This window comes from Labeo rohita, chromosome 6, assembly GCF_022985175.1.
Source record: "Labeo rohita strain BAU-BD-2019 chromosome 6, IGBB_LRoh.1.0, whole genome shotgun sequence".
Lineage (NCBI taxonomy): Eukaryota > Metazoa > Chordata > Actinopteri > Cypriniformes > Cyprinidae > Labeo > Labeo rohita.
In genome coordinates this window covers 26,843,479-26,866,956 of record NC_066874.1, presented here as the reverse complement: position 1 = coordinate 26,866,956, position 23,478 = coordinate 26,843,479, and the positions used below count along the sequence as shown (strand labels likewise).

At 36.7% G+C, this 23,478-nt stretch overlaps 2 protein-coding genes across 8 annotated transcripts in view; one reads left to right on the top strand and one right to left on the bottom strand.

The window, feature by feature from the left end:
• Positions 1 to 14,996, top strand: part of frmd4ba (FERM domain containing 4Ba) — a 322,166-nt gene extending 307,170 nt beyond the window's left edge. For 4 of the 7 annotated variants that reach the window (XM_051113075.1, XM_051113074.1, XM_051113076.1 and 1 more), the window contains exons 12-25: positions 3,330 to 3,406; positions 3,855 to 3,993; positions 4,552 to 4,693; positions 4,784 to 4,917; positions 5,016 to 5,132; positions 5,214 to 5,442; positions 5,673 to 5,720; positions 5,923 to 6,055; positions 6,634 to 6,798; positions 7,628 to 8,337; positions 9,393 to 9,513; positions 11,940 to 12,026; positions 12,284 to 12,478; positions 13,062 to 13,195. In XM_051113075.1, coding sequence (XP_050969032.1) covers positions 3,330 to 3,406; positions 3,855 to 3,993; positions 4,552 to 4,693; positions 4,784 to 4,917; positions 5,016 to 5,132; positions 5,214 to 5,442; positions 5,673 to 5,720; positions 5,923 to 6,055; positions 6,634 to 6,798; positions 7,628 to 8,337; positions 9,393 to 9,513; positions 11,940 to 12,026; positions 12,284 to 12,452 — 2,271 coding nt within the window. In that variant the 3' untranslated portion in view covers positions 12,453 to 12,478; positions 13,062 to 13,195. Of the gene's footprint in view, positions 1 to 3,329; positions 3,407 to 3,854; positions 3,994 to 4,551; positions 4,694 to 4,783; positions 4,918 to 5,015; positions 5,133 to 5,213; positions 5,443 to 5,672; positions 5,721 to 5,922; positions 6,056 to 6,633; positions 6,799 to 7,627; positions 8,338 to 9,392; positions 9,514 to 11,939; positions 12,027 to 12,283; positions 12,479 to 13,061 lie in introns of all 7 variants that reach the window. The other 3 variants (XM_051113071.1, XM_051113072.1, XM_051113073.1) reach the window with 3 other exon arrangements.
• Positions 14,997 to 18,844: 3,848 nt separating this feature from the next.
• Positions 18,845 to 23,434, bottom strand: arl6ip5a (ADP-ribosylation factor-like 6 interacting protein 5a). Its single transcript, XM_051113222.1, has 3 exons — positions 23,178 to 23,434; positions 20,169 to 20,386; positions 18,845 to 19,937 (listed from the first exon to the last, which is right to left on the bottom strand). Exons 1-3 carry the CDS (start codon positions 23,354 to 23,356, stop codon positions 19,762 to 19,764), a joined length of 573 nt encoding a protein of 190 aa, XP_050969179.1. The 5' UTR covers positions 23,357 to 23,434; the 3' UTR covers positions 18,845 to 19,761.
• Positions 23,435 to 23,478: the final 44 nt, after the last annotated feature.

The window sequence follows — 23,478 nt, the reverse complement described above, 5'->3', positions numbered from 1 at the left end:
TTTGCTGCTCAAAAAGTATTTATTATTGTTATTATTATTATGTTGAAAACAGCTGAGTAATAGAAATCTTTTGTAACATTATAAATGTCTTTATGATTACTCTCCAAGCCTTTGAATGGTATAGCGTATAATGTTACAAAATCTTAATAATAATAATAATAATAATAAATATTTCTTGAACAGCAAATCAGAATATTAGAATGATTTCTGAAGGATCATGTGACACTGAACACTGGTGTAATGATGCTGAAAATTTTGATTTTATCACTGTAATAAATTACATTTTAAAATATATTCAAATAGAAAGCAGTTATTTGAAATAGTAAAAATAATTTCACAATATTACTGCTTTTGCTGTATTTTGAATCACAAATGCTGGCTTGTTGAGCAGAAAAGACTTTAAAAAAAATTTTTGCAGTACCCTAGCAAGGTGGTGAGTTTTGCATAAGCAAACACCACTCACATTTCTTTCTAAATTGTTTTTACTGTTTATTTGTGGGGACCTCCATAGGGATTGTGTATGTATGACTATGTCTTATGTCTGAGAGAGGCAGATGCAGAATATGACTAAGTCATTATTCTGAGCTGACAATTGTGTCTGGATTGCTCATATTTGATCACGTGTATTGGTGGTGTCTGGTGCGGCTTTTGTTAAACATAATTTTTTTTTGTCTTACCTTTAGAAAAGTTGTTTTTTTTTTCACTTATCTGTGTTTTTGGTGAAGTTTAATGTGTGTTAGTCCAGCTCATACAAACTGAAATTCCATTTACAAAACACAGTTAAAAAAAAATCCTAAAAAAATTGTGATCAAGTTATTTTGGTTAAAGAATGCGGTTATCTCTTTTACACCTATACCTTTTGTGTTTACTTAACTGTATCTACCACTCCAAAAAAGGAATGATAACTGTATTCCGCTGCTGTGTGAATGCAGTCTTGAAGATATAGTGACACATCTTAAGGGTGTGTCAATATTCACAACATATTTGTGAACTGCATCATCATTAGCCCAGTAACATGAAAGAGTTTAAAGGTGTGTACGATTATAAAATACTGCTTTCACACAACCAGATTATGCGTGAGCTGGTTTTTAGATTAGTGTAAATTGAGTCTGCTGGTATCGATGCTAGTGCTAATTGCTAAACAAATCTGTAATTGTGCTTATTGGTATCACGTGCAACAATTACATCAGGATCAGTGATGCTTAAATACATCACCTAAAGGGAAGTTCACATTTGCCAGTGTTTATTTTATTTTAATTGTCTTTTTTTTTATATTAATTAGTATTTTATTTAGTGTTTTATTTCCATTTTTGCTTTGTATTTTAATTTAGTTTTAATTCCTAATGTCTGAAGATTGCCTAGATTTGCCTGCCTGTCTTGCTTTATCAGTCACAGACGGTCTGAGGCGTTGAAGATTGTTCCCATTGTCTTTCCATTTGCATGCTCTCATTTGCCCTCAGACTTATCTAGTTATCTTTCATTTAATTGTCTAAAAGAATTAGGCTAAAAATCTTGTCTCGCTCAGCTTTTAAACTACTGCCGTTTTGTTAACAATGCTTTTATCGCTCCGAGTGCTAGCTTTAAATTAGCTGATTTTACACATTTCAGAGTCATATGAAAAGCATTATAATGTGTTATCACATGTTCTGGTAATAAAATAATGTCTTGACTAAGAGTAGAGTAATGCTTTTGGGTCGGTTATGTGTTTATATTGCTATTTTAAAATGATCAGTACCACCTTTGGAATTCAACATACTAAGTACTATATATTTTTAGCTATTTTTGTGATATCCCAAAGCAAGGTCAGGGAAGTTTCATGTTGTCAGATAGTGAGAGATTCCCTGTTGTCGTCGCATCAGCCATTTAGTCGCTATGAGAGAGGCATGCTGTTTTCACCAGGAGGTGAAGAGTGCCATGGCCAGCCATTAATGATTACAAGAAAGTTGTAGATTCCTGGCATATTTGCCTTGAGAAGCGTAAGGGAGCTCGCACCCAAACCAACGGGTGAGAGATTACGATTCAGACTGTAAAAATGAGACACACCAGGAAAAAGAACACGGATTAATGAATAGCTATAGAATGGTGTTCCTTATGATCAATGCTCCAAATCCCCTCCCAAAACGAAACAAGAGAAATGCCATTCTATGTGTGTGTATTTCAGAGAGCGTAACCTGTTTGTCAGGTTTGTCAAGGACAGGAATCGAGTATCAGAGTACGAGGGAGGCGACCGTAGAGAAAGAATGAAGTTGTGAAGTTTTTAATTACATGTGACTTGGAGAGTTTCAGAGATGTGATTGCATAGTCGTCGGACGGAAAGAGACGCAAGTACGTGAAAAGAAGTCTAGCTCAAGGTGGGTAAGGGCGAAGTGAGGTGTTAGTGATGTCACAGGAAGGGGGAGGGAATGGGCGGGGCTCAATCTCCTGAAACTCTTGCAACACCTTTTGGGCTCTTCGAAAGCAGACAAGAGAGTATTGTTCAAGGAAGCCACAACCCTGTGGGAAACTTTAGATCTGGACTGTAGTGAACCTGTCTAGCTATCCAGGGACTTTAAAGGCTTGCTAACTGAACTGGTAAGGTAAAGTTTTTTTAGATTTCTGAAATTAGAGTTAGTTGTTATTCAGTTTGTTGTTATTAAACGTAACTGTCAGAAATATGTCAAGTTTTAATAAGCTTTGCCAGTCAGATCTACTCTGCAATCCACGCTCAGATCATATTGTTCCTGTGTGTATTATTCAGGGCTGCATTTGAGCAGTACCTGGCGGGGAGCGTTTATTAACATTCCTGGTAAATCCTCTCCCCCGCACGCTGATAGTAGTTGGATATTGTACTTTCCCTGCCCTGAGCTGGGAAGATCTATGACGGAGCTCTGGAAAAAGATCTGAAAGGACAGTTCTCATGAATGGCAGATGTTTTGGCCATGATTTTACCACAAATCTGTTTTTACTGCTCTCCCTTTAGGGCGAGTTTGATAATAAGTTGTGAGCTTTGCTTCTTGTAGTGCTATGATTGTATTGGGTTTATACCCAAAGCAACTAAGCATATCAATATCCATACTGACTTTTGTGAGTGATATAGTGAGTATAGTGTTTCTAGTAAGGCTTTAAAATGATTGTTATTGGTTTGACAGAGAAAGCAACAAATGTAAATGCTAAAATACAGTAATGTATGTGTTCTCAATATGTGAATCTTACAAAGAAATATATAGATCATATAAATGAGTGCAAATCCTATTTGTAGGACTTCTGGTCACTGAGATATTTTCATGACATTTTGCATAACAGGGTTCCCAATTTAGTTCCTGTCTAACTCATTTCCTTTTTCTTTATAGCTCTTTCTGTGGAAACAGCTTGAAAACCTGTATTTCCGAGAGAAGAAGTTCGCCGTAGAGGTCAACGACCCTCAGAGGTAAGGAAACAAGACGAATTTACACTAGGTCACATCTTGATATACATTTGATAGACATTTGAAGCACTCACTGAGCACCATTTCTGATTTGTCAAGCATTATTTCTGTATTTTAGACTCTAGAACATGGCTTTTGAATAGACTAAGTAAATGTTAGTGATGCAAAGCCTTTTGACGTAGCTAATGTGTTTCTACTGCTGAACTGCAGCAGTGAAGCAATCGGTCACTTCATGTTGTAGTAGTAATACAGGTTGCGATTGCTCTGTAAATAAAGATGATATCACACAGGACGTTGTACCACAGTGTCACCAACATGCTTTGTAGTCAGGTCATCACTGAATTTTTTTTTTTCTTGCCATTCAAATGATTACGGTTACTCAAACCAATATTTCATTGAAACAACGTAGGATCAAATGCGTTTTGTTTGACTTCAGTGTGTTAATCCACAGAAGAACAGCTTCTAGACGCACATTTGGTCAGTCTGGTCAAGTCATCTACACGTGGTATGCCAGCCATTCTCTGATCAAAACCATCTGGGTGATGGCCATCAGCCAACACCAGTTCTACCTGGATCGCAAACAGAGTAAAGTGAGTATGCATTTGTGCATTTTGAATTCTTCTTACTTATAAATTGTGACCCTGGACCATAAAACCAGTCTTAAGTAGCAAGGGTATATTTGTAGCAATAGCCATACCAAAATACACTGTATGGTTCAAAATTATCAAATTTTCTTTTATGCCAAAAATCATTAGGATATTAAGTAATGATCATGTTCCATGAAGATATTTTGTAAATTTCATCAAAGCTTTAATTTTTGATTAGTAATATGCATTCATATGGACAGCTTTAAAGGTGATTTTCTCAATTTTTAGGGTTTTTTTTTGCACCCTCGGCTTCCAGATTTTCAAATAGTTGTATCTCGGCCAAATCTTGTCCTATCCTCAAAAAACCTTACATCAGTGGAAAACATATTTATTCAGCTTTCAGATGATGTACACCTCAATTTAAAAAAATGGACCCTTATGACTTGTTTTGTGGTCCAGTGTCACAGTTCAGAATTGCACAAATCGTTGCTTTGTTTCTACGCTGATGGCACGCAAAAGAAATTGTGGTGATGTGATAACCTCTGTTTTATCTGCCTAAAGGCTAAAATTACTACAGCAAGAAGTTTGGGAGATATTGCCATGGATCTCACAGAGACAGGAGCTCCAAGGAACAGTAAGCTGGTCAGCATGGAGAGTAAAGACAAGCTAATAATGGCCAGCAATGGAAGTTTGGTCTCTTCCAGTAAGACAGTCTGTTTCTCTAATTCCATGAACAGCCAGATGAACTCTGTTATTCGATATCATGACAGATCTTGCTTTTGCTTTCATTTAGACTCTGCAGACAATGAAGTGAATGAGGAACAGAAGAAAGAGAAGATTGCAGAACTGAAAAACAAACAGGAGAGCATTAAAGAAATGCTGGCGCTCAAGGAGGAAGAGCTGAAGAAAATGTGCCTTCGGGAAGCGGTTAGTGGCTTGTCATATTTCCATATGCTCTTTCAAGTATGTCAGCTTAAACAGTCATATCTTAAGATTTTCTTTGCTTTCTCTTTTTATTTGATTAGGAGTTGACCGGTGTGTTACCTAAGGAGTATCCTTTGGCACTAGGAGAGAAGCCTCCTACTGTTCGAAGGCGCGTGGGAACTGCTTTCAAATTGGATGACCTTTTCCCGTATGATGCGGTAGGCTCTCAATTGCTTTTCTCACAAATAATGCACAAGCTGCTCACATTTTGTGTCCTAATTCATCTTTTTTTCTTGCAGGACCCTCATTTAAGAAACCTGGAGAGCTGCTTTGCGCTACAGAAGAAGATTGTGGAGGCAGCAAAAAAGCTTGCCTATGAAAATGAGCTCTGTAAAACCGTGAAGAAGAAACGCAGGAGAAACCTTGTGGATGCAACCAAAAAACTGCAGGAGATTGAAAATCAGATTAATGATTACAGAGTGAAGATTGGAAAGGAGCCCACACAAAGAGCTTCCGTCATCATTGCTGGTGCATATCTGGTTTAATTATTAGTCTTGATTGTATACGTGTTGGACAAAATGTGTATGAACTCTTTAAACGTGCATGCTTATACAGTGTATGCAAACTTGCACTGTGTTGACAGTCAAGGTTTGATGCTTCACTTGTGATGAGGTAATGTTTTATGTTATGTAGAGGTAATGGATCGTGGCGGGAAGGAAATATTACATGCAGAATTATAATCTCTGTTGTTTTTGCAGATGATGTGAACCTGGACAGCCTTTCTGACTGCCTCAATTTGGATGATGGTGAGTTTTGCAACAATGTTAGATATAATAGAACATATTGTATATTGTAACTTTTGGTCAATTTAATGCATGCATAAAAGCAGGAGTTTTTAATTTAAAAATCTTAATGACGGTAAACATTTGAACAGCGCTATATAAACGCCTTATCTCTGCAGGCTAGACAAGGTGGCTACTCTCTTAATCTTGTTAACTTTTGTCTTAGACGAGCCATCGCAGAGACAACGGTCACGTTCAGTGCAGTATTCTCCACGCCCCAACTCGTCAAACTCCTTCTCTGCATCATGCCATTCAGATCACATCGATCACGCCAATGATGACTACCAAGACTGCAGCAGGTAAGAGTCCTGCCAACCGCAGCTCTTTGGGATTAAGCTTGAGCACTTCTTGCTTTTCCCTTCCTATGACTGCTGTTTGCTTTTGTGCTGTTGAGCTAGTAGAGACCTGCAAAGAAGAAATCAGTCCTGCATTCCAGTCTTCCCCTGCCTCGACTTCTTTCTTCACAATCTCCCCTTATCAGCCCAAACACTCACAGTGTTAAAAATAGTGCCCCAGGAATAAGCATGTCGCTGCTTGACTGCAAAAACTCCAGCAATAATCACAAAGTGGGGGCGGAAGGGGCATAAGCAGGAAAGCTGCTCTGGAAAATCTCACAGGAACAACGGGCATTAATAGATGGTGGAAGTTCATTAAGGCTAAATGACCGAAAGCTCTCTGTAAAGTGAGATGTAATTCAGTTGGTTGTTATTTAATCATTTGTTCCTCAAAAACCATTGAGCTTTTGTATTAGATTTAACCAAGGGTGGCATGCTGTGAAAAGTTGTTCTGTACTTCCTTGGAGGTTGTGTGTGCGGTAAGAACTCCACCCATGAAGGAAGTTCGGTTTGATAATGCATTGTTCTTATCTGCGTTCTAGATTAAATTATGGCGAAGTCCAAGAACCTGTGGCCTATATACATGGAGACGCCTTATCGACACACAGCAGTCCCTACCGTCAACCCTCACGCCAACCCTCTGACTCACGGAGCATGCCCCCCACCCCTCAACTTCCCCGCAACGCCTACAGCAGCATCCAGCTCAGGTACACAGCACAATCGACCCTTCTTTATCACCCACCCACAAATGTGACCTTGAATGACATTTGTTAACTATAAACAACAGTGTTCCCACGATCATCGAAAACCTGTAAATGTCAGGAATTTCCAGGTTTGGAAAAGTCATAGAAATGTGTAAAACTTAAAAACACTGTTGCTCTGTCCTAAAATGTTTATTTGCCCTAGATATGATTTAGATATGATATGTGATTAGATATGATTTGTGTGAAGTAAAATATGACCCTGGACCACTAAACTAGTCTTGAGGAGCACAGGTATATTTGTAGCAATAGCCAAAAATACATTGTATAAGTTAAAATTACCGATTTTTCTTTTATGCCAAAAATCATTAGGATATTAAGTAAAGATCATGTTCCATGAAGATATTTTGTAAATTTCCCACCGTAAATATATCAAAACTTAATTTTTGATTAGTAATATGCATTGCTAAGAACTTTGTTTGGACAACTTTAAATGCGAATTTCTCAATCTCAAATAATTGTATCCAAAATATTGTCCTATTCTAACAAACCATACATCAATGGAAAGCTTATTTATTCAGCTTTCAGATGATGTATAAACCTCAATTCCCAAAAATTGACTCTAATGACTGGTTTTGTGGACCTGGGTCACAAATGACCTGCAAACCAGTGTGAAACTGTTAATAGGTTTCCAGTAATTAGAATTATTCAGGTGCATTAATTCAGATTTGTACCTTTATGTATAATTTCCTCCATTATTCAAATTTTTTGTTTTAAATTGTTTTTAGTTTTAATTGTTTTAATTTTTGAAAAAATTCTTCCTTCCTGCATGCAGCACTCATTTTCGGCAGCGCAGTGGCAGTCTGGAATCCCAGTCTCAGTTCCTTACGGAGAGTGAGCCATCCGAACCAGTCTTCACCATCTCTCCTCCACGTCGTAGCAATAGCACTGAGATACTTGATGATGGTTCCTCCTACACCAGCCAGTCCAGCGTGGAGTATTCTGTACCCGGCGGCCATTCCCGTGCCAAAAACCGTCATCGGCGGAGACAGGGCAACATATACGCCAATACTGGCAGCATGCCTAACTTGGCACAGAACGACACACGGGGTTATACACCTCAACCTCGGCAACAGCCAACCACTACAGCTTATTACGTTACAGGATACCCACGGTACATCGAACCTGAAGTGCATCCAAATGGACCATACATGTATGAGACTGAGATGGAAGGACACTATAATGTTAACCCGTCTTACTACAGACATGATCCTCATGGGAACTACGGCCAGGATGAGATAGATGGTTTGGCTCATAATCTTTATGCCACGTTAAGGCCATCAAGGACCCGTCCTCCATCCAGGAATGAGAATATTGTCAAAAACATGCAAAGGGCTGAAGTGGTGGAACATTTGCGTGGTTGGTACAACCGACAGCACAGACAACAAGGGTATGATACCTATAGAGCACCGCAGCAGAATATGGGCTACAGGACTATGTCATCAAATTACGTACGCAGTGACAGTACAACTTCCTACTCGACAGGTGAGAAATACTTGTGTTTCCTCATGGTAAAAATGCTTCTGGACTTCTGTCATCTTACATGGATGACATTTTACCCTGAATCAAAAGAATACATGAATTGTGCACAAGAAAAAGAAGCCTGGTTAAAGGGTTAGTCAAAAAGAGCTTAAGGATTTTGAGGAATACATTCCAGGATTTTTCTCCATATAGTGGACTTCAGCGGGAGCCAATGGCTTGAAGGTCCAAATTGCAGTTTCAGTGTAGCTTCCCAGCCAAGGAATAAGTGTCTTATCTAGTGAAACGATCGGTCATTTTCCTAAAAAAAAACAAAAAAGAAAAAAAAACACAACCACAAACAGTTATCTTGCACTAGCTCTGCAATGCAAGTCCACGACTTCACGCATTGCGTAATGACGTTGGCATATTCCTCTCCAACTTTAAAGTTGTCCGACGTTGTTTTACCTTTTTTTTTTTTTTTTTTTTTTTTTTGTAAAGAGCCTTTGACTTTCTTCGCACATTTGCTTTGTAAACACTGGGTCGGTACTTTCGCCTACATTACGCATAACCTTTCCAACATGACTATGTCATGCATGAGGTTGGGCTAGTGCAAGATGAGCATTTGTGGTTAAAAAGTGTGAATTTTTTTTTTTTTTTTTAGAAAATGACTAATGGTTTCACTAGATAAGACCCTTATTTCTTGGCCTGGATCGTTTGGAGCCCTTTTAGGCTGCACTGAAACTGCAATTTGGACCTTCAACCTGTTGATCCCCAGTCCACTATATGGAGAAAAATCCTGAAATGTTTTCCTCAAATTCTTTACTTTCTTTTAAACTGAAGAAAGAAAGACATGAACATCTTGGATGCCATGTGGGTGAGTAAATTATTAGGAAATTTTTATTCTGGAAATGAACTAATCATTTAAGTTGATGGCAAATGAGAAACATCGACCACTTAATTACCCTGACTAGCCTGAAACCTTGAGTGTTTTTGATGTTGTCTTGAGTAATTTTTCTTCTCTCTTGAACATGAATGAGGTTCTCCTTCATTAATTTCCTTTTATCTTAATGTCATCACAGTCAGTTCGGGAAACTGGCACGGTCGACCAGTCACGGCAATGTCAGAGTACGATATGCCTCCCGCACACCATCAGTCCTACGGCTACAACACTGTCCATTACAGCCAACCGTTACACAGCAGGTACGACTCCTCTATGCCCTATCGTCCTCTACTGATTACCTCATTAGCCTTTATCTGAACCGTTTTAACTAGAGTTAAGCACCACCATCACAATGCAATGCCAAGAAACTCATTAATGCACGAATCTATAGTGCCTACCTATAAAAAGGGTGAAAAATCCCATAGATCTACATTGAATGAGGTTCCCATGCCATATTATAGAAGCTTGGGTGGGCTTTTTTGACTTTGAGGAATGCCCTATAGGAGTAGATTTTTACTTTTTCAAATAATTTCTAGTTTGGATGAAGTATTATTTTATGATGATATTTGCCAAAGTGTATAAAAGCTGTCACTGGGGCAGTACGCTTTCAAAAGCTACTAATACGTACCTTTAATATGGTAATATGCACCCTTTAGGGGTACCATCCCAGCAACAGCTTTTGTACCTTTTTCTGAGTGTGTTTACCTGGTACGCTACAGGGCATGTTTTAGCTAACAGCTTGCCTGACACTATGCATCTGGTTAGTTCTGCAGGATCGCTGGTGCAGTACCTGCTCTCACGCTTTGTTCTCCCTATGACCGTTTTTTCCCTCACAGAGGCTCCAGCTCGCACTCTAAACGTGCTTGGCACTACCCCGCCAGCCCTCAGTACTATCCTCCTCATTTCTCCCAAGCTTGCTCTTCCTCCCTTCCTCCTCCTCCTCCTCTTCCTTCTTCCTCCTCTTGCTATCAGATGAAGCAGATGGGTTTGTTCCCGCCTCAAACTGGTGGTGCAAGACAAGCAAGGGTTAATAAAGCTTCATTTGCTAAGTGTAGCCCTTGATAGTAAGTAAAGCGCCAGCCGTGTGGGCTTGCTCTGTCTGTACTCAGCGTGACTTGTTGTTTAGTCAGCATCTCAGGATGTCTGGCTTGTTGTGTGTTGTAAAAGTACAACTGCATGGCTTCCGTTTAAATGTGCTCGTGTTTCTCTAAGCAGCTTTTTTAAAGGAGCAGTTCACACTTGCGTACTCACCCTCATATCGTTCCAAATCGGAATCGAATTTCTTCTTCTATAAAAATGCAAATATAGAGATCGTGTCAAGTATGCGTATATGTCCATACAACTTATTCCAAGTCTTTTGAAGTCATCATATTTCTCACAAACTCCAACATTTTTAGTTTTTTTTTTTTTTGTTTTTTTTTTGTTTTCCCTCTGCTAGCCTGTTTGGGTGACCAACACACACACTACCAAAAAGTTCAGAATCATTAATTTTTTTTAAATAAAGTAATACTTTTTCCCCAGCAAGAATTGCTTTAAATTGATTAAAAGTGACAGTAAATACATTTGTAATGTTAATAAATATTTCTAATGCGCTTTTGAACTTTCCATTCATTAAATAATCCTGAAAAATGTATCTCAATTTTCACAAAAATATTAAGTAAAACAACTGTTTATAACTTGACAATAAATGTTTCTGTGACACTGAAATTCAGATTCAGATTTTCAGTACAGGATTAAAATATTTTCTAAAATATATTAAAATTGAAAACAGTTGTTTTAAATAGTAAAAATATGCCACAATATTACAGTTTTTACTGTATTTTTTATCAAATAAATGCAGCTTCGGTGAACATATAGACAGAATTTTTTATGTGGCTAATTAATATCTTAAATGTTACATTTTCTTTTTAAAGTAACTGAAAATAGCTGGTGTAATAATTAGACACTTTTGAAAAATGAGCCAAAAATTTGATCTAGTTCCCATACATTTTACATTAAAACTTATGTTTGTAAGGCAAATAAATACACATGCATACAACACAGCAACAACTTTGCCTTAATTCTCCTTATGACTAAAAGCACTTTGCAAAATATAATTGTAAAATGCCAGAAATAGTGATATATGTGTTTGCAACAACGTAAAGGGTGAGTAAAGAGTCAGATTTTTATTTTTGGTGAACTATCCCTTTAAGCGTCAACATACCGTTGAAGTCAAAAGTTTACATACACCTTGCAGAATCTGCAAAATGTTAATTATTTTACCAAAATAAGAGGGATCATACATAATGCATGTTATTTTTTATTTAGTACTGACCTGAATAAGAACTTTTTGAGATCAAGATAAATGTAACTTTTTTTGTCTTCTGGGAAACATGTATCTTCTGTAGCTTCTGAAGGGCAGTACTAAATGGAAAAAAATATGATATTTAGGCAAAGTAAGAAAATGTACAGATCTTCATTCTGTTCAAAAGTCTACATCCCTGGCTCTTAATGCATCGAGTTTTCTTCTAAAGCATCAGTGAGCATTTGAACTTTCTGTAATAGTTGCATATGAGTCCCTCAGTTGTCCTCAGTGTGAAAAGATGAATCTCAAAATCATAGTCAATATTGGAAAGGGTCCAAATACACAAAAATGCTAAAAAAAAAAAAACAAAGGGACCTGAAGGATTTTTTTTTTTTTTTTCAGAAGAACAGCAGACAGTTTAACTGTTCATGACAAACAAGGGACTCATGAACAACTATCACTAAACAAAAAAACACATGGATCATTCAGGTAACAAAACAGTATTAAGAATAAAGCATATGTAAACTTTTGAACGGCCTCAATTTTATAATTTCAACTATTATTTTCTCTTGTGGACTATATGTGAATATCTTTTATGTGAAATATCTTATTCAGGTCAGTACTAAATAAAAAAATAATAACATGCATTTTGTATGGTCCCTCTTGTTTTGGTAAATTTGCTATTGGCTGTGTGTAGTGAGCACACATGAACACTTGATCTGACTGCTGCCTTCCTCCCAAACCAGCCCTGACCCCCATCTGCTGGCTCCGCCTCCTGACCCTCTTATGGACGCATACCCACCCGAGTACGGGTGGATGACTCCGGGCAGGAGAAGCCCGTTGCCAGTGCCTCTAGAGGTGCCTGGTGCTGTTGCCAGTGGTTATGACCCGGAATACTTTTACACTCATTTCTAGTGACACAGACAACACATAAAACATTGGTGAGACATGAAGGACTCGCTTGTGACTCTCTAACTATAATGGCGAATCACTCAGGGGTTAACAAAGCCGCAGTCTTTTCCACAGCGCTACTCACTGGTGGTGGGATGGTTGTGTGTTTTCTTGCAAAAAAAGGGTGAGGTCTTGTTTTGAGGGGGAAGCATGTGACCCTGCACTGTTTTGATTGCTGTGTGCAAGTTATGACTAGCATACATGTGTGTTTTTGTATGGTCTGCTTCAGGTGTGTGAATGTTTTTAACACTGTTCAGTGATGTTGTGTCTCACTCAACCTACTTGAAATCTGTTTAAACAAATTAATCGAATCTAGAAACAAGGCTTGTTTCTTGACCAGATATACTGAATTCCTTTGTACACAATGCTGCAAAACCAGCTGCACAACGAGTTATTTTTGTAACATTGTGTTTCTTGCAAAACTATTGACCGTGACTTTGGTTTTTAGTATATCTGGTGTTGTGTTGACAGATATTATGTTCCACTGGGGTGTAAAGCATTCAGTAAATCAGCGTATTTATAGATAAATCTCAGATCTCATTAATAAAACATTTTACTCTTTTCCACGTGCAGATCCTACATAGACGTGAACCACCACGATTCGCACATGAGCAGCCCGATGGACAGCAGTTTTGACTCTGAAGACCAGCAGACGCTCTATTGGCATGAGAACTCCAAACCTGGAACGATAGTGTAGAGAGCGAGAGAAACTGTTTCCTGTTCACTCTCATGTGCCTTGTTCTCATCCCATCTGCTTTAAGAAGCGAGTTCCAAAGGTAGGAATGTTGCCGGACGAGAGCCTTAAAACATGCGTGTGAAGTAGATCCTGCTAGGCAACTCGAGAATGGACAATGCATTCTCTTCATGAACAAACCTATGGGATAGCACTTCGTCTTCAAGACACAGCTGCTGTGGGTGAAACTTTTGACAGTGTGGGCAGAATGAACTGGGTGCGTCGCCTTAATACACACTGTGAGGCTGAAGGATACTACAACGTTAATATTTCATCAGGCACAAGCAAACTATGATATGAAGGATTGAAGCTTTTTCTCAAAATATTCTGTGATGCTTTTTCACACTTGGGTTGTTAGTCGTTCATGCGGATCTCAACAAACTTTTTTACAGTGTTTGTAAACTGAGTACTTGGAATGCGATGGTGCAATAGCGCCTTTTCATTCAGTATTTTCTCAGTCATCAGGTTCAGTTTAAATGCATTTGCAATAACAAGTTTCTATCTTTGTGCTGGGACGCCTGTGTACTATTTTAAAGTTCACAACCAGCAATGCTGTTTTTTTTATCAGCGTGCATTTAACATTTGCACCAGTCCTGAGCAGTATTTCTGTTTTCGCACTAGCAAATACTAGTAAATCATGTCTGTCAACAGATTACTTTTCGTCAGCCAGTGCCAAGTATTCAGTTTCTTTTCTAATCCTTTTAAAATGGACTACAGCCACTCTAATTATTGAAACATGACTGTATGGGAGTATAATAGTTTTTATACTGTCACTAACAATTATCCAGGTACACTAATTATGGCCATTTACTGCACTTTTATACCCTAATGGACTTTGCTCACTCTGAAAGATTGGAAACGATGACCGAGCTCACAGCATCTCTCTTTCTCTTCAGAAGGGAACTGTATATGTTTGTAAATACTGTAAAAACATTTGATACGTTTTTCACCTTTTAGAGAGATTTGTTTTTATCATTTTGAAAGATTTGTTTTAAAGCATATAATATATAGTTTGGATTTCTCAAGCTGGTTCTTAGTAATTTGTCTAAAAAAATTCATTGGAATTAAAAGATAAAACAACAAATGTTGCCCTACTTTTTTTTTCTGTCAGTATTCAGCACATGAGTGGTTTGGGGTTTTATAATTGGAAATATAACTTTCTTATGGCTTCATAAGGAAATACCACCTGCTGGGATGCAATAAGGAAGTTGCAAGCTTGGCTGAGCATGATAGTAAGCCAGTGTATTATTTAATTCTGTGCAATAATGGTTATGTTTATTTTAAAACATGCTTATCCAAAAAAAAACTTAAAGGTAGTAAAACAAGTGAGTTATTATACATTTCTTTTCATAGCTAAAATATTGAATTAAAGTTCTCACATAAAAACACAACCACTTGTGTTAAAGCTGGACCACTTCAGACTGAATTCTCATGAGAACAAGCAGCCTGTCATCATGTGTAGAGTACAGAATAAAACCAGAAAAACGAGTTTTGAGACTCCAGCTAAGAGCACATGAGCCACTCCCCTAAAGATAAGCAATCAGTCATCTGTGTACAGAATGAGCTCACAACACATCATGTGGCTGGCTGGCTTTTGATGCTACACCTTTGATAAATATCCTTAATTCATGTGTTTATGTTCGTATTTGGAATGAATAATAGAAATTAAGCAACAATATAAGTAAGCAACAATAATACAAAATAAACTGTAAATCTGTATTTCAATCCATTATATACTGAGAAAAAAGTATGTATGTATTTGTGTGTGTGTGTGTGTGTGTGTGTGTGTATATATATATATATGCATGTATATATTAGGGGTGGCAAATGATTAATCGCGATATATATATATATATATATATATATACATATACACGCAAATTGATGTATATATTTAAGAGAAATATGTCATGTACAAAATATTTTTATTTATATAATAAATTCTGTAGAAATTATAATAAATGCATATACTTAAAATAAAAATAATATTTCTTAAATATATACATGAATGTGCTTGTGCTATATATATATATATAATATATATATAATTTTTTTATATATAAGTGTGTGTGAATATATATTAATGATGTATGTATATAAGTGTGTGTATGTCTATATGTGACGCTGGACCACAAAACCATTCTTAAGTATCACCGGTATACTTGTAGCAATAGCCAAAAATACATTATATGGGTCAAAATTATTGAATTTTCTTTTATGCCAAAAATCATTAGGATATTAAGTAAAGATCATGTTCCATGTAGATATTTTGTAAATTTCCTACCGTAAATATATCAAAATTTTTGTTTTGTAATATGCATTGCTAAGAACTTCATTTGGACAACTTAAAAGCTTTTTTTCTCAATATTTTGCACCCTCTGATTCCAGATTTTCAAATAGTTTTATCTCAGTCAAATATTGTCCTATCCTAACCATCCATACATCAATGGAAATCTTATTTATTTCAGCTTTCAGATTATGTATAAATCTCAATTATCCAAAAATTGATCCTTATGACTGGTTTTGTGGTCCAGGGTCATGTATGTGTGTGTGTGTGTGTATTAGTGGGTATGGGGTATTTTTTCTGCAAAATATTAGTTCTATTCTCTTTTGATTTTAGTGTTACATTTCTTTATGACATTCGCCCTACAGCTCTTGAAGTGATTGCTCTCTCCTCACATTGCCCCCTGCTCTTGGCTCTGAGAGAGATACAGAGGCTTTGTTCTGATGAACTGTGGCCCGGGGCCGTCCGCCCTACACTGTTTCTGAAGTATGCTGGGATGTTTGTGCTGCAGCTGTGCCCTTCTGTCTAACCTCCCCTTGCTCTTGCAGCCACCAGCTGTACCATGATATCATCCAGGTCATCCCGCAGCTGACTCCAAACCCATGCAAACAATGATCGTCTATTAGTCTTTCATGAATGCACACAGACACCATCCTTCCAGTTGTCAGGTGGGTTTGTGGTTACACAGCCTATTTAAACTTCACAGCACATAGACATAATATTAGTGTAATATAATCCTCTGCAACTAACTGGTGTTTTATTTACCTTATTATTCCAGACAATGTGACAGTTGCTCATCTGAAATCACATGGTGGTGTTAAATCGTGCAACAATGGTCACCTTATGCACTTGAAGGTTATTAGACATGAGGTCATGTTTAACCTTTAGAGACAGGGAGGATAGTTTCTGAGTTTCATCAGATTTACTGTAGGTGTCTTAAGAGGTTTGTTTTGAATTTTCTTGTTAACCTTATTGTTGTGCAAAAAAAAAAGTAATTCAGTAAATGAAGTAATTGGCATTTCTTAATTGAAAAAGTAAACCATATTTTCTTGTAAATTAAAAATTAATGTTACTTTACTAGTTACTTGGTAAAAAAAAGTAATCTGATTACGTAACTTACGTCACTTGTAATGAGTTACCCAAACACTGTTTCTGATATTACTTATTAAGAGACTATCAAACTAGACCAGTGGTTCTCCACTCCAGTGCTCAGGGCTCACTGTTTGCACATTTTGTATGTTTCTGAATCTGACACAGTTCAGTTCATGGATCTTTCTTCTTACAAACTGATGATCTGAATCAGGTGCGTTAAATGAGGGAGACATACAAAATGCAGAGCAGTGGGCCCAGAGGACTGGAGTTCAGAATCACCAAAAATCCCATTGACTTTCATTGAGGGGGTAAAAACGTTTATACAATGACACTTATAGTGCGTTTAAGCTGGCTGGCTGCTTTGGCTGGTTCCCCAAGCTGGTTTTAAAGTGGTTTTGGATCATTTTTAGCTGGTCAAGCTGGGAGTGCTGCTAAAAGACCTACCAATCTTAAACTAGCTAAGACTAGACAACCAGCCTAAGCTGGCTTTTTGATGGTTCTTCACTGAATCAGCTGGTTTTAAGCTGTTTGTTTACTAAATCAGCTGGTTTTACTTGTTTACATTAAAACCATGTTAATAACATTTTAATTATGCTAGAAACATGCTAGCAACATGCAAATAATGCTAACAACATGTAAGTCGCATTTAAGCTGTCTATTGCTATAGCAAAGCTTAAGAACTCCCTACTGAAAAGCAGCTAAAAGGCTGTTTTTTTTAAAGTGGTTTTGGCCAATTTTTAGCTGGGCAATCTGGGAGCCCTGTTAAAAGACCAAGCAAGCCTAAGTTTCTTTCAGCTTAAACTAGCTAAAACTAGACAACCAGCCTAAGCCTGTTTTAACTGGTTTTAACAGGTTGTTAACTGTTTTTTGCTAAACCAGAAGGTTTTAGCTAACTAATTCAGATGGTTTTAAGCTGGTTCTTTATTGAATCAGCTGATTTTAAGCTGTTTTTTTTTTTTTTTTAACTAAATTAGCTGGTTTTACTTGTTAGCTGCTTTTTAGCTGGATTTTTCATTCATGTTAGCAACATGTTAAATCATGTTAAAACCATGCTAATAACATGCTATTCATACTAGAAACATGTTAACAACATGAAAGTAAAATTTTAATCATGTTAACAACATGTTAACCATGCTAACAACATATTAGCAACATGCTAATTATGCTAGCAACATGTTAAAACATGCTAATTGTGCTAGCAACATGCTAACTACATGCAATTTGCATTTAAGCTGTCTATTGCTATTACAAGACTTAACAACTCCCTACTGAAAAACAGCTAAAACCAACCTGAGCTGGTTGGCTGCTTTAGCTGGTTTTAAAGTTTTGGCCAATTTTTAGCTGGTCAAGCTGGAAATCCATGTTAACAACATGCAAGTTACATTAAAACCATGCTAACGACATACTAATCATGTTAAAATTATGCTAACAACATGGTAGCAACATGCTAACTTCTCCAATCTGTTTAACTTTCAAACTTTAAGCTTTTGCAACTACATCAAACTTTCATGCTAGGCTTTTTTAAGCCAACTTCAAAGTTTGTTCTCAAACTTTACTCATCTAGTTATGTGTTTGCTCAGCATTTTAGAATTCAGTGAGCTCACATTTAGTGTCTGTTTTTAAATGTAAACACATGAAAGTAAAAATGCTGATTCAGCAGGTTCAGATCTGCAGGAACTACACATGATTTACTGCAGGTAAGTTTGCGCAGATGTTGTGAGCTGCTCTCAAACACCCTGTAATCAACTGCATAGAATAAGAGAGAGGGACAGAATGTAAATCAGATGTGGGAATAAACTACCTTTAACGTCATATTTTCTCATACATTTTAAAGACTCTTTATTTTTTGATGCAAGTCCACAAGTTCAGTCATTCTGTGAGTTCGTAATGAAACACAGCTGTTGGAAACAGTCATGTGCACTGCTTGGCCCACTCAGTTCATTTGTTCCTCCTCAAAAAGAATTTACACAAGAGAATGAATACTTTTGGAAAACACATTTCAAGTCTTGGGTATCAGTAGCATTATTTTACACAGATCAGGTTGCATGGGGCCAAAATTACATGACTATTATAGGTTTCCAATGTTTTCAAACACTGATTTTGAAATAAATTAGCCATGGCTAATTGTGAATACAGATTTTTGATACACCACTGTTAATTAAAAATCCCTGTAGGGTGCTGCTGCATAAAAGCATCATATTGGCCAGCACAACATGAGATGCTGTGTTCATTTTTATTGATTTGATTAAAACAACACATGATGGTACCAAAGTGTGACTTTATTAACACATTTTGCATAGACTTAAGATCATTCACCTTATTTTGAACATATTAGCAGGTGCTGCCATTTGGAGCTCAAGCTTCCGGTGTCATTCACTTCCAGTTACTTTAGTCTGTTAAGACCACTTGATACTAAAAACTGGTATTTGTTATTATATTATTTTACTTTATCATAATCATAAACATACTGGTTTATAACGCAAATAGCACATTAAAAGAATAAAGCTCACTTAAGCACTGCAAAATAAGGTTGACAGTGTTACAGGAAATTCAACTTTGACATTAAAGTCTGTGCATTATAGTAATTATCCAAAGGTAAGAGATGATCTTAGACATGAAGTGAAAACATCTAAAACCCCTTTTCCTACAGCAAAATCACTATAATGCAGGTGTCAAATTGCTTATTGCTTTTACAACGCAGTTGCATCAGCAATGAACAGTTCACATCAACAACAGCAAACAGTAAACAATTCCGCAATTTCCAGTTGCTATGGCATTCCAGTTATCACACTGCAGAACATTTGAAGATCATAAACCTGATGACATCTTATGTTATACTTTAAATTGTATTAATATATGAATGCATTTTGGGAGAGAAGAACACTATCACTTTAAATATGCACACATGACACATTTCCCTACAGGTCATAGAAAATCTTTGGAAGACGTTATGAATTGCATCCTCTTACATTTGACCTGAGATGTAAACAAGCATTATAAAACACTCTTCTTTTCAATACAATTTTTTTCATTCCCTAGTAGAAAAAACACACGGAGAAAAATACTTTTTGTATTGCCAATTAAACAAGAAACGGAGTGGTTTTCACAAATTGTGCCAGCTGAAAGCGGTTCCTTCATGTATGGGTGAGAAGCTCAGTAAGAGTTCACTCCTTGAGTTTGCTCTCCAGAAAGTCTTGAATTTTATTGAGGTTCTCTTCTTGTTGGCCCAGTGCTTCAAGTATGATTCCCATGGGTGATTTCTTGAGTCCGGCACTCTCCATCTTATTCTCCAGTTTGTTTTTCATGTTCCGTAGGCGAAGCGACGCATGTGCAAAAATCACTGAAATGCAAAATGACAAAGCACTTTAAGCTTCCAGATGTTTCATGATGTTGCACGATAAATAACATAATATCTGGATTTAATAAACTGCTGTTTTGCATTTTCCTGCAAGCCACAAAGAGTCGTATTGTATTCCATCTAAAAGATTTACATCTTATGAAAACAGGCTGTTTTTTCCTCCTTTCGTTTCTAGAATTATGATAATGATGATAATTTTCTTAAGAAACTTACACAGAAGAGGCAGCTTGATTCCAAGCAAGAACACCATAACTCCACCAAAGAGCGACATTAGGAAGTAGCTCACGACCATCACCAGGAACACAAACAAAGCAGGGTTCTCCTTCTTGAATTTTTTAATAACCGCCTTGTTCTCCCCAGCCCACACAGAGCCAATGAAGACAGAAGCAATGACTGCTGCACCTGTGAACATGCTCACAGGGTTCAAAATCCTGCAGATAGAGTATCAGATGGTGACAGGTTGTTATTGAAACTAAATCATAGTGATTATACTACATTTGTGTTTGAAACATCTTCTTTAACTTTATATTTGAATATCTGCTTAGAAATAAGCAGTGCGTACTCATTAAATATTTTCTTAAAGGAGAAGTCCACTTCCAGAAAAACAATTCACAAATAATTTACTCACCCCCTTGTCATCCAAGATGTTCATGTCTTTTTGTCTTCAGTCATAAAGAAATTATGGTTTTTGAGAAAAGCATTTCAGGATTTTTCTTCATATAATGGACTTCAATTGTGCCCCCAATTTTGAATTTTTAAAAAGTAGTTTAAATGCAGCTTCAAAGGGCTCTAAACGATAGATTTTAAGCACAAAAGCTCTCGGATGCACGTCCACATTCATTTTGAACGAATCGTTAATGTGACTCGCGAAGAACGAGTCATCTTGGGGAGTGATTCGTTCAGTTGCGCATGCGCAACATCCTATTAGGTTCTGTACTGGAATTAGTTCACCTGTTTCAAGTCTTCGGGTTTTTCGTTTTACTCAAATTAATGAAATGACTCGAAAAAAGATTCGTTAATTTTGTGGAACGAGACTCAAAGGTCCGAGTCGGTAAAATGATCCGAACTTCCCATCACTACTACAAATCATGTCTAAGTTCATCGTCTGTGTACTCCGGCTAAAAAGGTAGAGTATGGCGAAAAACTCTTATTTTCTCCTACAACTTCAGAATCGTCTGACTCGTTGTACCTTTTTGTTTGTAAACAGCGTTTACCTTACTTGCACTTTCTTAGTCTTTGCGCTTTTACTCTGTAAACGCATTCGGCGTGACCTTTTGACATGACTCAAAACGTAGCGCCGTGAACGCGCATACCAGAACCTGTGCTACACGAGCTTTTGTGCTTAAAAAGTATACACATTTTTATTTTCTGAAAAAAATGACCGATCGTTTCGCTAGATAAGACCCTTCTTCCTTGGCTGGGATCATTTAGGCTGTATTTAAACTACTTTTTGGAAGTTTAAAATCAGGGGCACAACTGAAGTCCATTATATGAAGAAAAATCCTGAAATGTTTTCTTTTAAAAAACATAATTTCTTTACGACTAAAGACAGAAAGACATGAACATCTCGGATGACAAGGGGGTGAGTAAATTATTTGTGAATTGTTGTTCTGGAAGTGGACTTCTCCTTTAAGCTTACTTGAATTTGTTCAAAGCCTTACAGTTTATGAGAATACTAGTATATGGTGACACCTAATGGTTATAAAGTGTAAACTCAAAATACTGTTGACAAAAGGAGGCATTTCCATGTTGGTTTTAAAAATTACTAAGCTTGATGTCAAACCAGACATGCAAAATTATTGCATGACTAACTACTCTTGTGTCTTTTGCTCATGCTCAGTCTCAGTGTCATGTGATTACACCCTTAAATATTGTTCAGTCTTAGCAACTAGCTATAATATTAGAGCCAAACCAAAATCCCCCAGACATTAGACTGGCCTTCATTTTACAAACGCAGCTGCCCGCATATTAACACAACTATGTGTGCCCAGATCAACTAACTACCCAACTATATTTAGCTAAGCATTACCTCATGTTCTAAATTGTACTGGACAAAAGCTTCACATAAGAACAGCTCATTTTCTTCAGTGCAACATGAAATTGTCTTACAGAGTGGTGATACTAAGGTACAATGATGGTGTCAAATTACAATGTACACTACCAGTCAAAAGTTTTTTAAAGAAAGCTCACCAAGCCTGCATTTATTTAATTCAAAATACAGCAAATGCAGTTATATTGTGAAATATTGTTTAGCTTTTTGAATATATTTTAAAATGTATTTTATTCCTGTGATCAAAGCTAAATTTTCAACATCATTACTCCAGTCTTCAGTGTCATATGATCCTTCAGAAATCATTCTGATATGCTGAATTGCTGTTAAAGAAACATTTTTTTATTATTATTAACAATATTTAAAACGATTGAGTACATTTTTTCAAGATTCTTTGATGAATAGAACGTTCCAGACATCAGTATTTATCTGAAATAAAAAGCTTTTGTACCATTATACACTATTCCATTCAAAAGCATGGAGTCGGTGTATTTTTTATTTTTTAAGGAAAGAAATGATAGAAATTAATACTTTTATTTATCAAGGATGCTTTAAATTAATCAAATGTGATGTTAAAGACAAAATGTTACAAAAGATTTTACAACAGATGAATGTTCTTCTGAACTTCCTATTTATCAAAGAAAAAAATCTACTCGGCTGATTACAACATAATAATAATAATAAATGTTTTTTTGAGCAGCAAATCAGAATATTAGAGTGATTTCTGAAGGATCATGTGACTGGAGTAATGAAGCTAAAAATTCAGTTTTGAAATCAAAGAAATAAATTGCATTTTAAAATATTTTCAACTAGAATACACTTCTTTTAAATAATAAAAATATTTCAAAATTTTACTGTTTTTGCTGTACTTGGATCAAATAAATGCAGGCTTTTTGAGCAAAGACAATACTTTAAAAAACATTAAAAATATTACTGTTCAAAAATGTTTGACTGGTAGTGCAAAGTACTTAAAATTGCAACTAATGCTATTGTCATTTTATGATGATTTTGCAGTGTGTTTTAACAGATAGTACTTCTCGCGATACTTTCTGTAATGCGATGTTTTGCGTTGACGTGCCCACAACAATTAGAAATACTATTTGAATATTCTGTTTACAGTTAAATCCTATATTGTGCATGCATGCACAAAGAAGACAGGCTATTGTACTTACCCTACAAGGAGGAATACAATGATTGCCATCACCAGATAGTTTGTTTGATAGTACAAGAGGTTGCTGACCACTCTGTTGTTCCATTTCGCCAGATCTCGCATGTCAGGTTTGGCGAAACGATCCGAGCCTGGGTAGAAATCATCCCAGCCTCGCAAAGGGGCGATCTCCACTTTAGCCATTAAATCAAACTAACCGGATCCCAGCAGCTGCTCACTGCATATGCAACAGTCTGTCACTTCCTCACTCTCGCAATGCGCTTTAGCTTTAAATGGGCGGTAACTTTAAATGTTTTCAAACCATC

What these genes read in the sequence shown, in the direction of transcription:
- arl6ip5a (XM_051113222.1), bottom strand. Translation starts at nt 23,356, where the DNA reads ATGGCTAAAGTGGAGATCGCCCCTTTGCGAGGCTGGGATGATTTCTAC. An exon ending in ATTGTATTCCTCCTTGTAGG is followed by an intron (nt 20,387 to 23,177) that starts GTAAGTACAATA and finishes CTCTATCTGCAG; the next exon opens with GATTTTGAACCCTGTGAGCA. An exon ending in AATCAAGCTGCCTCTTCTGT is followed by an intron (nt 19,938 to 20,168) that starts GTAAGTTTCTTA and finishes TTTGCATTTCAG; the next exon opens with TGATTTTTGCACATGCGTCG.